We start from the raw sequence: 13388 nt of genomic DNA, 5'->3' as shown, positions 1-13388 counted from the left end.
ACTCAAATCAAAGGAGTGGACCAGAAGGAAGAAAGAAACAACCAAACAGAAAAGAATGAAGAAACAAAAATTCAAAAGATTGAAGAGAGACTTAGGAACCTCCAGGATATCTTTAAATGTTCCAACATTCGAATTATAGGGGTTACAGAAGGGGAAGAGGAACAGCAACAAGTGGAAAACTTATTTGAACAAATATTAAAGCAGAACTTCCCCAATCTGGCAAAGGCAATAGACTTCCAGAAAGCTCAGAGAGTCCCAAAGAAGTTGGACCCAAGGAAGAACACACCAAGGCACATCATAATTATATTAGCCAAGATTAAAATGAAGAAGAAAATCCTAGAAGCAGCAAGAGATAAGGGGACAGTCACCTACAAAGGACTTCCCATCAGACTGTCAGCTGACTCCTCAAAAGAGACCTTACAAGCAAGAAGAGGCTGGAAAGAACTATTCCAAGTCATGAAATCCAAAGACCTACATCCAGGACTGATCTATCCAGCAAAGCTTTCATTTAGAATGGAAGGTCAGATAAAGTGCTTCTCAGATAAGATCAAATTCAAGAAGTTCATCATTACCAAGCCCTTATTATATGAAATATTAAAGGGACTTAACTAAGAAAAAGAAGATAAAAAAGATGAACAGTGAAAGGACAGCAAACTCACAGTTATTAACAACCACACCTAAAACAAAAGCAAACTAAGATGACAGTTAGATCACGAGCGGAACCATAGAAATGGAGATCACATGGAGAGTTAGGAACAGGGGAGGGGGAGAAGGTACAGAAAATAAGTAGCATAGACAGTAGGTAGAAAATAGATAGGGGGAAGACAAGAATAGTATGGGAAATATAGAATCTAAAGAACTTGAGACACGTGGTCATAAACTAAAGGGGGGGAATGTAGGGGGAGAGGGTGTGCAGGGTGGAGGGGAATGAAGAGTGGAAATAGAACAACTGTAATGGCATAATCAATAAAATATATTTTAAAAGAAGAATCATGTAGAAAAGCATTAGCTGTGTCACTCTCCGGGTGCTTAACCACACGCTACTGTCTGCTGGGTGAAGCCTCGTCTGGTGAACTACTGGGGAGCAATGTCATGTCTCATTCCCTCTGTACAATTCTAACCCTGCATTGTACATGCGGGCTTTTTGTAAAAACTGGTATTGGATGTTGGACACATGCTGGTTGAATTTAATAAAAACTATTTTCTCAGTTGTCCATTTCCTGAGCCATGGGTAAACATTTTTTATGAATTCAACATTCAACCAGTATGGAGTTATTCTAGCAAAAATGGCAATTTTCTTGCAAGAAAACCATAGGCCATCCTTCAAATACCTTTACTATTATTAATTTTGAAAAGATGTGTGGTTCTGTGTTCTTTGAAATGTTGTCTAACTACAAATCACAGAACACCTCTTAAATACAGCAGCGGATTTCAGACTTCATACATTGATCACCAGTAAATTTGTCTCTGAAACTGACCTACAAGTCGTGGAAAGAGTCATTCTCAGAGGAAAAAAGTGATCTAAATACACAGGCTGCTTTTTTAAAGGTTGAAATGATTTAATATGTAGAATTTGCTTTAATATCTCATAGGGTCATTGAGAAAATATGAGAGATAGGTTTACCAGTGGAAAGTTGGTACAATCGGTGATCATAGAGGTTAATTATTTTATTCTCTCTACTTTTATATATAGTTGATTTCTATAACAAGTTTCACTATATAATACAGAATACAATAATACTGAAGATCATCTCAACTGCTTACTCTAAATGGTGAAAAATTTATCACCATGTTTGGGCACAAGATTTCCCTCCAAGGAAATATTAAATATATTTTTCAGCTCTTCTCCTATTTCTTCTTCATTCAGTGTCTTAAACTCCACCAAATCCACATTGTCCTTATAATTGAATTTTCTAGAGGTAAGGGTGAAGCCCACTAAACAGTGAACCCCCTCTGGGGTCTGCAAGGAACAAAACGACTTGCTTGTAAACACAGACGCTGGAGACGTCTGAAGGTATTCATTCACAGACTCAAAATCTTCAATTGTTCGAGGCTCGAGAGTAAAGGAGTAGAGCTTTCGGTACTTCTTCTTTTCCAGGAGATCAGAATTAAGAAATTCTTGATTTGGAATGTACTGCTCTCTTCTGATTTGGTCCAGGAACCAGGTTCCTCTCTCTTCGGTCAAGAGGAAGATGCAAGGCACCTGAGGCTGATCCTTCCCGGAAATTAGCTCCAGAGGTTGCCATATCTGGTAAGAGCGTCCAAACCCAGCATCAACTATGTAGTGTCTGCCATCCACAGTGACCTTCAGCAGAAGGTGAATCATAGCACTGCTATACTTGTTGTCTGGAGGGTTGTACACATAGCCTCCCAGCATCGTGGTCTGAAACCCATGGTGGTCAGAGCCCAGTACAGAAGGTGATTGACCTGGAGGCACCACCCACCCCGCTTCCTCCTCACCACTTGATCAAAAGTGGCCTCCAAGCCCAGTTCCATGGGCTTCCCACAATGGATGTTAAGGTTCTCGAAGGGAATGGCCCAGATCTGGTGCTGAAGAATGTCAGTTAATGTTTCCAGGTCCAATTTGCTCCTGGACTTCTTATAACCAATTCTTTGAAAATATGCTTCAATGTCCATGATCACCTAAGGCAAGGAAAATAAAGCAAGAGCACATCCTGTTACCTTTGCACTTGGATTTCTAATTATAATTAATGAATTTTAAATATCTAAATACAAGCAGGGGTGATGAATATCTGCAACGTAAGTCTTTTGATTACTACTTTCATTGTATTAATTGCTTTCACAAGCTTAAGTTCACTTACTAGTCTCAGTAACCCTTTACAGAAAGTATTATCACTGGTTCCCTGTATTAAACATTAGAAGCTGTAAATCCAGATTAAATGATGAGCAAAGTGATAAATAGTATATATGTGGTTTTGTTAGTAATAAATTTTAAAAAGTTCAGATTGGTGTCAGTTAAAATAGTGTTTACACCCTGGCTGGTGTGGCTCAGTGGAATGAGCACCCACATACAAACTAAAGGGTCACTGGTTCAATTCCCAGTCAGGGCACATGTCTGGGTAGCAGGCCAAGTCCTCCATAGGGGGCGCTCAAGAGGAAACCACACATTGATGCTTCTCTTCCTCTCTTTCTTCCTGCCTTGGCCTCTCTAAAAATAAACGAATAAATCAACTAGATGACAATTGACTTATAAATCAATAAAAATACAGTTTACAAATAGTTCTAGTGTAAACAGGAGAATTATAGAGGACACTGTATTCTGGGTACTTGACCCACTCAATTTTACCTTTAACTGACCCCACTCAAAGTCCCCACTTAAAGATTTATATTTATCCCCTCATTGATTTATTGAATCACTCAATAAAAAGTTTATGAAAATCTATTATGTATTTTCTAGTGATACTTGCTGGCTCTCAGCAATCTTGCATTTCAGTATGGGTGGGGATGGCACAGATAGTCAACTGAATAAATAAATAAAACATGCTATTTCTCAGAATGTGATGAGTGCTCTGGGAAAACTACAGCAAACAAAGAAGATGTGCACACAGTGAAATTTAATTTCAAATACAGCAGTCAAAGCAACCCTCACTATGACCTGTAGGCTGTGATAGTTAGTTACGGTCCCACATGCAGGAAAGACCACATAGGCAGAAACAATAGGAAGTTTTAAAAAGCCTTAACGTGGAACCTGGGTGATCAGAGCACAGTGAGGGGGATGCAGTGTGGACCGAGATAAAATCAGACAGGTAAGGGCGGCCTTAAAAGCAATTCTGTTGTCTCTTGCTCCGGGACGAGAAGTCACTGTGAAAATGCTGCAGTTTGGGCAAAGTGCACCATAGTCAGACTGGCTGACCATGTGCAAGTGGCACAGGGATCTGGATCTGTGTCTCAGGGCCTGATTCTGGGAACCTGACTCCAGTGAGACCTACCGGTGGTCCTCTGAGATCTGTGTGAACAGATCTAAGAAGAGATACACGGAAAACTTCCAGAGGGCCTGGAATGTCGTGTGAAAGAGGCCTGCTTTTTCCTGCAGATCGTCTGACAGATCCTTGGTATGCTCTTGAATGGTCAATATTCAACTGTTGAACTGACTGCTGCAATTTGTCCTTAGCAGAATGGTACTCCAATTCAAATTGCCTTATTGGAGGAACTCTTAGAGAAGAGACTGAGATGCCAAATTCATTCCTAACTTCTGGAGGCCCTTCCCTGCAAGCCTCCCTGCAGGGAAGGAAAATTCCCCCAGGAATTCCCTCCAACTTTGCAGACAACCTGCCCCCCTCCCTTTGGGATTATTGCAGAAATTCTTGTCAGCTACTGTGGAGGGAGCAGGGATGGTTACAAACCCCCCTGCTGCCAGGACTAACCGAGCCCCTGGGACACCCTGAGTTGGGACAGAGGAGGTGGACCTCACTGTTTCCATAATCTGACAAGGAAATCCAGTTCCCTGACACACATTATTCACACAGCTGGTTTTATACACTCTGTAATCCTCACAACCACCTTTTAAGTAAGCTCTCTAATTAGCTCCATGTCACTGACAGATAAACTGACTTGTAGAGCTGCTGGGTGGCCTGCCCAAGTCCCCACAGCTGAGTGTGATGTGGCTGTGACTCTAACCCACAGGGTGTGCATCCAGGGTCCGCTACCCTCACAGCTGTACAGCCCTTACAGCTGTGCAGCCCCTACAGCCTAAGGACTCAAAGCAGGTGTCAGCCACACCTTCTGAACCAACTCTGAACTTGCAATTCAGACACACAATAGTGTCTAGCCTCCTAGACTCACATCTGAGGTAGGATTAAGCCCCAATTTCAAAGCATGAAAAGACACTCACCAAGTTCCACCAGGATCCACCCCAGGAACTAAACCGACTTCACTCCTCCCACTGGAGCCAACAAAGGAAGTGCCCTCATTGGCTTTCCATTGCCCCTCCCCAGAAGTCCGCTTGGAATCACCCAGGGATCTCTGGGAAATGTAGTTGTGGGGCCTAAGGTCATCCTTGTGCACCTCCTCTTCAAATCTGCTCAGCAGAGAAGAAGGGCACTATGTTATCTGAGGAGCCCCTGTCACAGCCTGAGAGGGGTATGACCCTCATATTTGAGTATTTGACACAGTCCTCACCTTAGGGACCCTGAAGCCAGACACCCTATTTGTAACATGGAAGTGAGAAATTTGAGGAGTCCAGGAAAAGCAGATCCCTAAACTAAAGGAGGCAGAGATGGATGTTTTAAGTTTCGCTTCCCAGATTGTAACATTCCTTCTTCAGTTGTTGTGAGGCCCCTTGGTCTCTATTGTTTTCCTTTTCTGCCAGATCATGGGCACCACTCACCTCCCACCCACCAGGGGTCCTGGGAGACATCATTGAATGGACTCTGCGTATATGGAATAAATGTGACGTGTTCTAGAGGAATGGGTGGTGTTTCTGTTTGTCTTTTTAATTCACATTAATGATACTGCTCTATAACTCCTGCTGCTGCTTATGCATTTCCCTCTGCACCATATTTTTTAAAACTCTCTTCATTACCCACTTGGACTCTCCCTTTGGCACTAGCTGTTCTTGCCCATCGTTCTGGCATGCTGCTGCACGAATTTGGGAAAGCTTTCTCTGGGCCTTTTCACAGGCAGGGTGCACCCTGGGACCCAAAATCAGCTTAGCATGATGGGAGTTGAAAGATAAATACCTACACGTTCTACCTGCTCAGGTGGAACTGCTTTGAGGCATGAACCACATTGACACTGCCTCCTGATGTCTCCAGTGGGATTTAGCTCCCAGTGTCCACTGAGGTCACCTGCACCAGGAACCCTTCACTCACTCTCAAACCATCCTGGCCTCTGCCTGTCCCACTCCTGTGCTGGGATATCTTAAATCAACTCCCAAATAAGCTATTTAAACAAAGGCAACCCCTCATCACCAGGTCTGGTTTTAGAGGAAACCAAACTGGGGCCATTTAACTTAGCAGAACCACTGGTGAAGGAACCTCAGGTACAATCAATCAGCTTCTGGTCACTACAGACACCAGTGTGATGAGTACTTTCCTATAGGTGCCTTGTCAATGGACACCAGAGCTTTACAAGGATACACACCACAGATGGGACATACTGGGCAACAGGACATCGGTGTGCTTGATTTCACTGAGCCTGACTGTCATCTTGTGCATTCCTGTTTTCCTCATATCCTGGTTGACACTTTCTGTTAGCAACCTTCAATGCCCATTCGTCTCATGTGTCCAAGGTGATAGTTCAGTGTTGTTTCAATTGGCACTTCTCGGATGACCGGTGAGTTTGAGCAGCTCTTTGCATTCCCACTGACCCTCTCAGCTTCTTCTTTGTGAAGAAAATGGCAAGGTGTTGAGGAAGCACTCTGCTGCCGTGGTCACCAGGACACAGCAGAGATAGAGCTAGGACTGCAGAGCAGATCTTGCTAGAAAAACATTGCAGGGAGAAAATATAATCCCAGAATGCAGCTCCGGGGCTGGACCATTTTGGAACAAAGCACGGGAATGGGATTGTTCAGTGAATGTGGGTATTGTCCTATTGATTGGTAGAAATTTAGTACTTGGCAAGAAAATCCAAGATAAATGCATGATTCTGAAAATGCTACTATCATTTTAGCTAAAGGAACAAAGGTCCACAAGAACCTCCACCAGAAACTGTCAGAGGAACCTGAGATCCTGAGTCTTGAGGTTAAAGCAGAGTCAGACCTGAGTCACAGGTCCTGGCCACTGAGGGCTGTGAAAGCTGAGATCATATGGCTGGGACTTTCGTGGGCTTCAGGACCACCATCTCCAACAGAATGGCTCTTCCATCGTTCAGGCTAAAAGCTGACTACTTCCTGTGGAAGGACAGCAGAACTGGGAAACACTTGAACTGCCACTGAGCCCTGTCCTCACCACAGAAGGGACAGAGAGAGAGAAAAGTAAACTAGCAGGGGTAATAATGATAACGTGAAGGGAAGTTCTCTCAGTTCCAATATGAGGAAGTTGTAAACTTCACGGGCATACTCCTTTAATAAAATAATAATCAGGTGGAAGGCCAAGATGGAGGCATAGGTCGACACACTGTACCTCCTTGCACAACCAAGTTTTTGAACAACAAATATTTAAAGACCACAACAGAGAGAAAATTGAACTGTACCAATGTTCGAGAGCAACAAACCATTCAGCCAGAATGGTAAGAGGGGCGGAAACAGCAGCTGGCAGAGACGGGTAGCGCGAGAAAACGTGGCCAGAGCAGCCCAGGCATGCAGGCAGCAGTTGGCAGATCCCAGGTGTGGGGTGGCAACGGGTGAACCCAGTGAGGGCGCAAGGCAGCTGGCTGACCCTGGTCACACATTCACACACAGATAAACTAGGCAGAGGAGTGAGCAGTGAAACAGACTGAGCAATCCAGGGCCCCAGCGCTGGGAATTAAAGCCTAAAAGCACCAATTGGAAAAAACTTTCGGGCAGTGGAGGTGCTGGGAGAGGCTCCCAGGCTCACAGAGAATTTGTTGGAGAGACCCACAGGGTCCTGGAGGGTACACAGACCCACACACCTGGGAACCAGCACCAGAAGGGCCTGATTTGCTTGTGGGAAACAGCACAGGAGACCGAAATCTGAGAGAGAGCAGAAAAAAATGCCATTGCCCCTCTCTGACCCCACCCCCACATACAGTGTCACAACCCAGCAACTTGGGTAGCCCTGCCCTGGTGAACAGATAAGGCTCTGCCCCTCATATGTAACAAGCACAAACAGACCGAAACATTATGGCTCAAAAAGAAGAACAGCTCAAAGACCCAGAGCCAATACTTCTAAGTGACCAAGAGATAGCCAACCTATCAGATGCATAGTTGAAAACACTAGTGATCAGGATTCTCACAGAACCGGTTGATTTTAGTCGCAAATTAAATGAAAAAATGAAGGCTTTGCTAAGTGGAATGAAGCAAAATGCACAGGGAACCCATAGTGATGGGAAGGAAACTGGGACTCAAATCAAAGGAGTGGACCAGAAGGAAGAAAGAAACAACCAAACAGAAAAGAATGAAGAAACAAAAATTCAAAAGATTGAAGAGAGGCTTAGGAACCTCCAGGATATCTTTAAATGTTCCAACATTCAAATTATAGGGGTTACAGAAGGGGAAGAGGAACAGCAACAAGTGGAAAACTTATTTGAACAAATATTAAAGCAGAACTTCCGCAATCTGGCAAAGGCAATAGACTTCCAGAAAGCTCAGAGAGTCCCAAAGAAGTTGGACCCAAGGAAGAACACACCAAGGCACATCATAATTATATTAGCCAAGATTAAAATGAAGAAGAAAATCCTAGAAGCAGCAAGAGATAAGGGGACAGTCACCTACAAAGGACTTCCCATCAGACTGTCAGCTGACTCCTCAAAAGAGACCTTACAAGCAAGAAGGGGCCGGAAAGAAGTATTCCAAGTCATGAAATCCAAAGACCTACAAATAGATTGCTCTGTCCCTCAAAGCTTTCATTTAGAATGGAGGGGCAGATAAAGTGCTTCTCAGATAAGGTCAAGTTCAAGGAGTTCATCATCACCAAGCCCTTATTATATAAAGTGTTAAAGGAACTTATCTAAGAAAAAGAAGATAAAAAATATGAACAGTGAAAGGACAGCAAACTCACAATTATTAACAACCACACCTAAAACAAAAGCAAACTAAGAGGACATCTAGATCAGGAGCAGAACTGTAGAAATGAAGATCCCATGGAGGGCTAGCAACAAGGGAGGGGGAGAGGAGAAGGGGGGAGAAGGTACAGAAAATAAGTAGCATAGACGGTAGGTAGAAAATAGATAGGGGGGAGGGCAAGAATAGTATGGGAAATATAGAATCTAAAGAACTTGAGACACGTGGTCATAAACTAAAGGGGGGAATGTAGGGGGAGGGGGTGTGCAGGTTGGAGGGGAATGAAGAGTGGAAATAGAATAACTGTAATGGCATAATCAATAAAATATATTTTAAAAGAAGAATCATGTAGAAAAGCATTAGCTGTGTCACTCTCCTGGTGCTTAACCACATGCTACTGTCTGCTGGGTGAAGCCTCGTCTAGAGAACTACTGGGGAGCAATGTCATGTCTCATTCTCTCTGTACAATTCTAACCCTGCATTGTACATGTGGGCTTTTTGTAAAAACTGGTATTGGATGTTGGACACATGCTGGTTGAATTTAATAAAAACTATTTTCTCAGTTGTCTGTGGGCGCCACTAGTCCCCCATGGCAAAGCCAGGGGGTCAGGACTAGCCGGCATAGCCACTGCTCCTGGAGATGTGTCGTAAGCCCCCCTTGGCAAAGCCGGGGGGGGGGGGGGGGGGGGGGGGGGGGCCAGGGCCAGCTGGCAAGGCCGCTGCCCGGTGGCACAGTTCCTCTCCACCTTGCTTGGCTCCCTGCCTGGAACCTGCTGTGGGTAGACAATAGGTTTCCCAAGAACTTATTGGCATAAGATAGACAGCCTGTTTCCCTGTAGAAGGGTAGGTCATGCACCGGTGCTTGATAAACAGGGAAGTTTTGATAGCACCCTGTGTTCCCCTGTTGTTCCGTAGAGTAGCTTTGCAGAAAGGACAAAGAAACTGGCTTGGGTACGGCCCCCTCCTGCTTATTCCCCATAATTGTAATAAAAGCCTTGAATAAACGGAGTTCGGGGCTCAGCGGGATGCTGAGACCTCTCCAACCTGACTCCCTGCGTCCTTGACTCATTTCCGCCCCCTCCCCTCTCCTGGCGAGGCTGGTCCGCGGCAGTTGTCCATTTCCTGAGCCATGGGTAAACATTTTTTATGAATTCAACATTCAACCAGTGTGGAAGTTATTCTAGCAAAAATGGCAATTTTCTTGCAAGAAAACCATAGGCCATCCTTCAAATACCTTTACTATTATTAATTTTGAAAAGATGTGTGGTTCTGTGTTCTTTGAAATGTTGTCTAACTACAAATCACAGAACACCTCTTAAATACAGCAGCGGATTTCAGACTTCATACATTGATCACCAGTAAATTTGTCTCTGAAACTGACCTACAAGTCGTGGAAAGAGTCATTCTCAGAGGAAAAAAAGTGATCTAAATACACAGGCTGCTTTTTTAAAGGTTGAAATGATTTAATATGTAGAATTTGCTTTAATATCTCATAGGGTCATTGAGAAAATATGAGAGATAGGTTTACCAGTGGAAAGTTGGTACAATCGGTCATCATAGAGGTTAATTATTTTATTCTCTCTACTTTTATGTATAGTTGATTTCTATAACAAGTTTCACTATATAATACCCAATACTGAAGATCATCTCTACTGATTACTCTAAATGGTGAAAAATTTATCACCATGTTTGGGCACAAGATTTCCCTCCAAGGAAATATTAAATATATTTTTCAGCTCTTCTCCTATTTCTTCTTCATTCAGTGTCTTAAACTCCACCAAATCCACATTGTCCTTATAATTGAATTTTCTAGAGGTAAGGGTGAAGCCCACTAAACAGTGAACCCCCCTCTGGGGTCTGCAAGGAACAAAACGACTTGCTTGTAAGCACAGACGCTGGAGACGTCTGAAGGTATTCATTCACAGACTCAAAATCTTCAATTGTTCGAGGCTCGAGAGTAAAGGAGTAGAGCTTTTGGTACTTCTTCTTTTCCAGGAGATCAGAATTAAGAAATTCTTGATTTGGAATGTACTGCTCTCTTCTGATTTGGTCCAGGAACCAGGTTCCTCTCTCTTCGGTCAAGCGGAAGATGCAAGGCACCTGAGGCTGATCCTTCCCGGAAATTAGCTCCAGAGGTTGCCACATCTGGTAAGAGCGTCCAAACCCAGCATCAACTATGTAGTGTCTGCCATCCACGGTGACCTTCAGCAGAAGGTGCATCATAGCACTGCTATACTTGTTGTCTGGAGGGTTGTACACGTAGCCTCCCAACATCGTGGTCTGGAAACCCATGGTGGTCAGAGCCCAGTACAGAAGGTGATTGACCTGGAGGCACCACCCACCCCGCTTCCTCCTCACCACTTGATCAAAAGTGGCCTCCAAGCCCAGTTCCATGGGCTTCCCACAATGGATGTTAAGGTTCTCGAAGGGAATGGTCCAGATCTGGTGCTGAAGAATGTCAGTTAATGTTTCCAGGTCCAATTTGCTCCTGGACTTCTTATAACCAATTCTTTCAAAATATGCTTCAATGTCCATGATCGCCTAAGGCAAGGAAAATAAAGCAAGAGCACATCCTGTTACCTTTGCACTTGGATTTCTAATTATAATTCATGAATTTTAAATATCTAAATACAAGCAGGGGTGATGAATATCTGCAACGTAAGTCTTTTGATTACTACTTTCATTGTATTAATTGCTTTCACAAGCTTAAGTTCACTTACTAGTCTCAGTAACCCTTTACAGAAAGTATTATCACTGGTTCCCTGTATTAAACATTAGAAGCTGTAAATCCAGATTAAATGATGAGCAAAGTAATAAGTAGTTTATATGTGGTTTTGTTAGTAATAAATTTTAAAAAGTTCAGATTGGTGTCAGTTAAAATAGTGTTTACACCCTGGCTGGTGTGGCTCAGTGGAATGAGCACCCACATAAAGATTTATATTTATCCCCTCATTGATTTATTGAATCACTCAATAAAAAGTTTATGAAAATCTATTATGTATTTTCTAGTGATACTTGCTGGCTCTCAGCAGTCTTGCATTTCAGTATGGGTGGGGATGGCACAGATAGTCAACTGAATAAATAAATAAAACATGCTATTTCTCAGAATGTGATGAGTGCTCTGGGAAAACTACAGCAAACAAAGAAGATGTGCACACAGTGAAATTTAATTTCAAATACAGCAGTCAAAGCAACCCTCACTATGACCTGTAGGCTGTGATAGTTAGTTACGGTCGCACATGCAGGAAAGACCACATAGGCAGAAACAATAGGAAGTTTTAAAAAGCCTTAACGTGGAAACCTGGGTGATCAGAGCACAGTGAGGGGGGATGCAGTGTGGACCGAGATAAAATCAGACAGGTAAGGGCAGCCTTAAAACCAATTCTGTTGTCTCTTGCTCCGGGACGAGAAGTCACTGTGAAAATGCTGCAGTTTGGGCAAAGTGCACCATGGTCAGACTGGCTGACCATGTGCAAGTGGCACAGGGATCTGGATCTGTGTCTCAGGGCCTGATTCTGGGAACCTGACTCCAGTGAGACCTACCGGTGGTCCTCTGAGATCTGTGTGAGCAGATCTAAGAAGAGATACACGGAAAACTTCCAGAGGGCCTGGAATGTCGTGTGAAAGAGGCCTGCTTTTTCCTGCAGATCGTCTGACAGATCCTTGGTATGCTCTTGAATGGTCAATATTCAACTGTTGAACTGACTGCTGCAATTTGTCCTTAGCAGCATGGTACTCCAATTCAAATTAGGTTTTTGGAGGAACTCTTAGAGAAGAGACTGAGATGCCAAATTCATTCCTAACTTCTGGAGGCCATTCCCTCCAAGCCTCCCTCCAGGGAAGGAAAATTCCCCCAGGAATTCCCTCCAACTTTGCAGACAACCTGCCCCCCTCCCTTTGGGATTATTGCAGAAATTCTTGTCAGCTACTGTGGAGGGAGCAGGGATGGTTACAAACCCCCTGCTGCCAGGACTAACCGAGCCCCTGGGACACCCTGAGTTGGGACAGAGGAGGTGGACCTCACTGTTTCCATAATCTGACAAGGAAATCCAGTTCCCTGACACACATTATTCACACAGCTGGTTTTATACACTCTGTAATCCTCACAACCACCTTTTAAGTAAGCTCTCTAATTAGCTCCATGTCACTGACAGATAAACTGACTTGTAGAGATGCTGGGTGGCCTGCCCAAGTCCCCACAGCTGAGTGTGGTGTGGCTGTGACTCTAACCCACAGGGTGTGCATCCAGGGTCCGCTACCCTCACAGCTGTACAGCCCTTACAGCTGTGCAGCCCCTACAGCCTAAGGACTCAAAGCAGGTGTCAGCCACACCTTCTGAACCAACTCTGAACTTGCAATTCAGACACACAATAGTGTCTAGCCTCCTAGACTCACATCTGAGGTAGGATTAAGCCCCAATTTCAAAGCATGAAAAGACACTCACCAAGTTCCACCAGGATCCACACCAGGAACTAAACCGACTTCACTCCTCCCACTGGAGCCAAAAAAGGAAGTGCCCTCATTGGCTTTCCATTGCCCCTCCCCAGAAGTCCGCTTGGAATCACCCAGGGATCTCTGGGAAATGTAGTTGTGGGGCCTAAGGTCATCCTTGTGCACCTCCTCTTCAAATCTGCTCAGCAGAGAAGAAGGGCACTATGTTATCTGAGGAGCCCCTGTCACAGCCTGAGAGGGGTATGACCCTCATATTTGAGTATTTGACACAGTCCTCACCTTAGGGACCCTGAAG

At 44.1% G+C, this 13388-nt stretch overlaps 1 protein-coding gene and 1 pseudogene across 1 annotated transcript; both read right to left on the bottom strand.

Annotated features, from left to right (window-relative positions):
• Positions 1-1080: 1080 nt before the first annotated feature.
• LOC128626642 (arylamine N-acetyltransferase 1-like) lies at positions 1081-13105 on the bottom strand. Its single transcript, XM_053660087.1, is given in 3 exon segments — positions 1081-2394; positions 2397-2643; positions 13086-13105. Coding segments are annotated over 2 exon segments (870 nt in total). The 5' UTR covers positions 2638-2643; positions 13086-13105; the 3' UTR covers positions 1081-1765.
• On the bottom strand, positions 9375-13131 carry LOC128626641 (arylamine N-acetyltransferase 1-like; annotated as a pseudogene).
• Between the last annotated feature and the right edge of the window lie 257 nt (positions 13132-13388).

The sequence above is a fragment of the Artibeus jamaicensis genome, unplaced genomic scaffold, assembly GCF_021234435.1.
Source record: "Artibeus jamaicensis isolate MK-2021 breed Jamaican fruit bat unplaced genomic scaffold, CSHL_Jam_final scaffold_833, whole genome shotgun sequence".
Taxonomy (NCBI): domain Eukaryota; kingdom Metazoa; phylum Chordata; class Mammalia; order Chiroptera; family Phyllostomidae; genus Artibeus; species Artibeus jamaicensis.
This window is presented reverse-complemented; position numbering and strand designations above follow the sequence as displayed.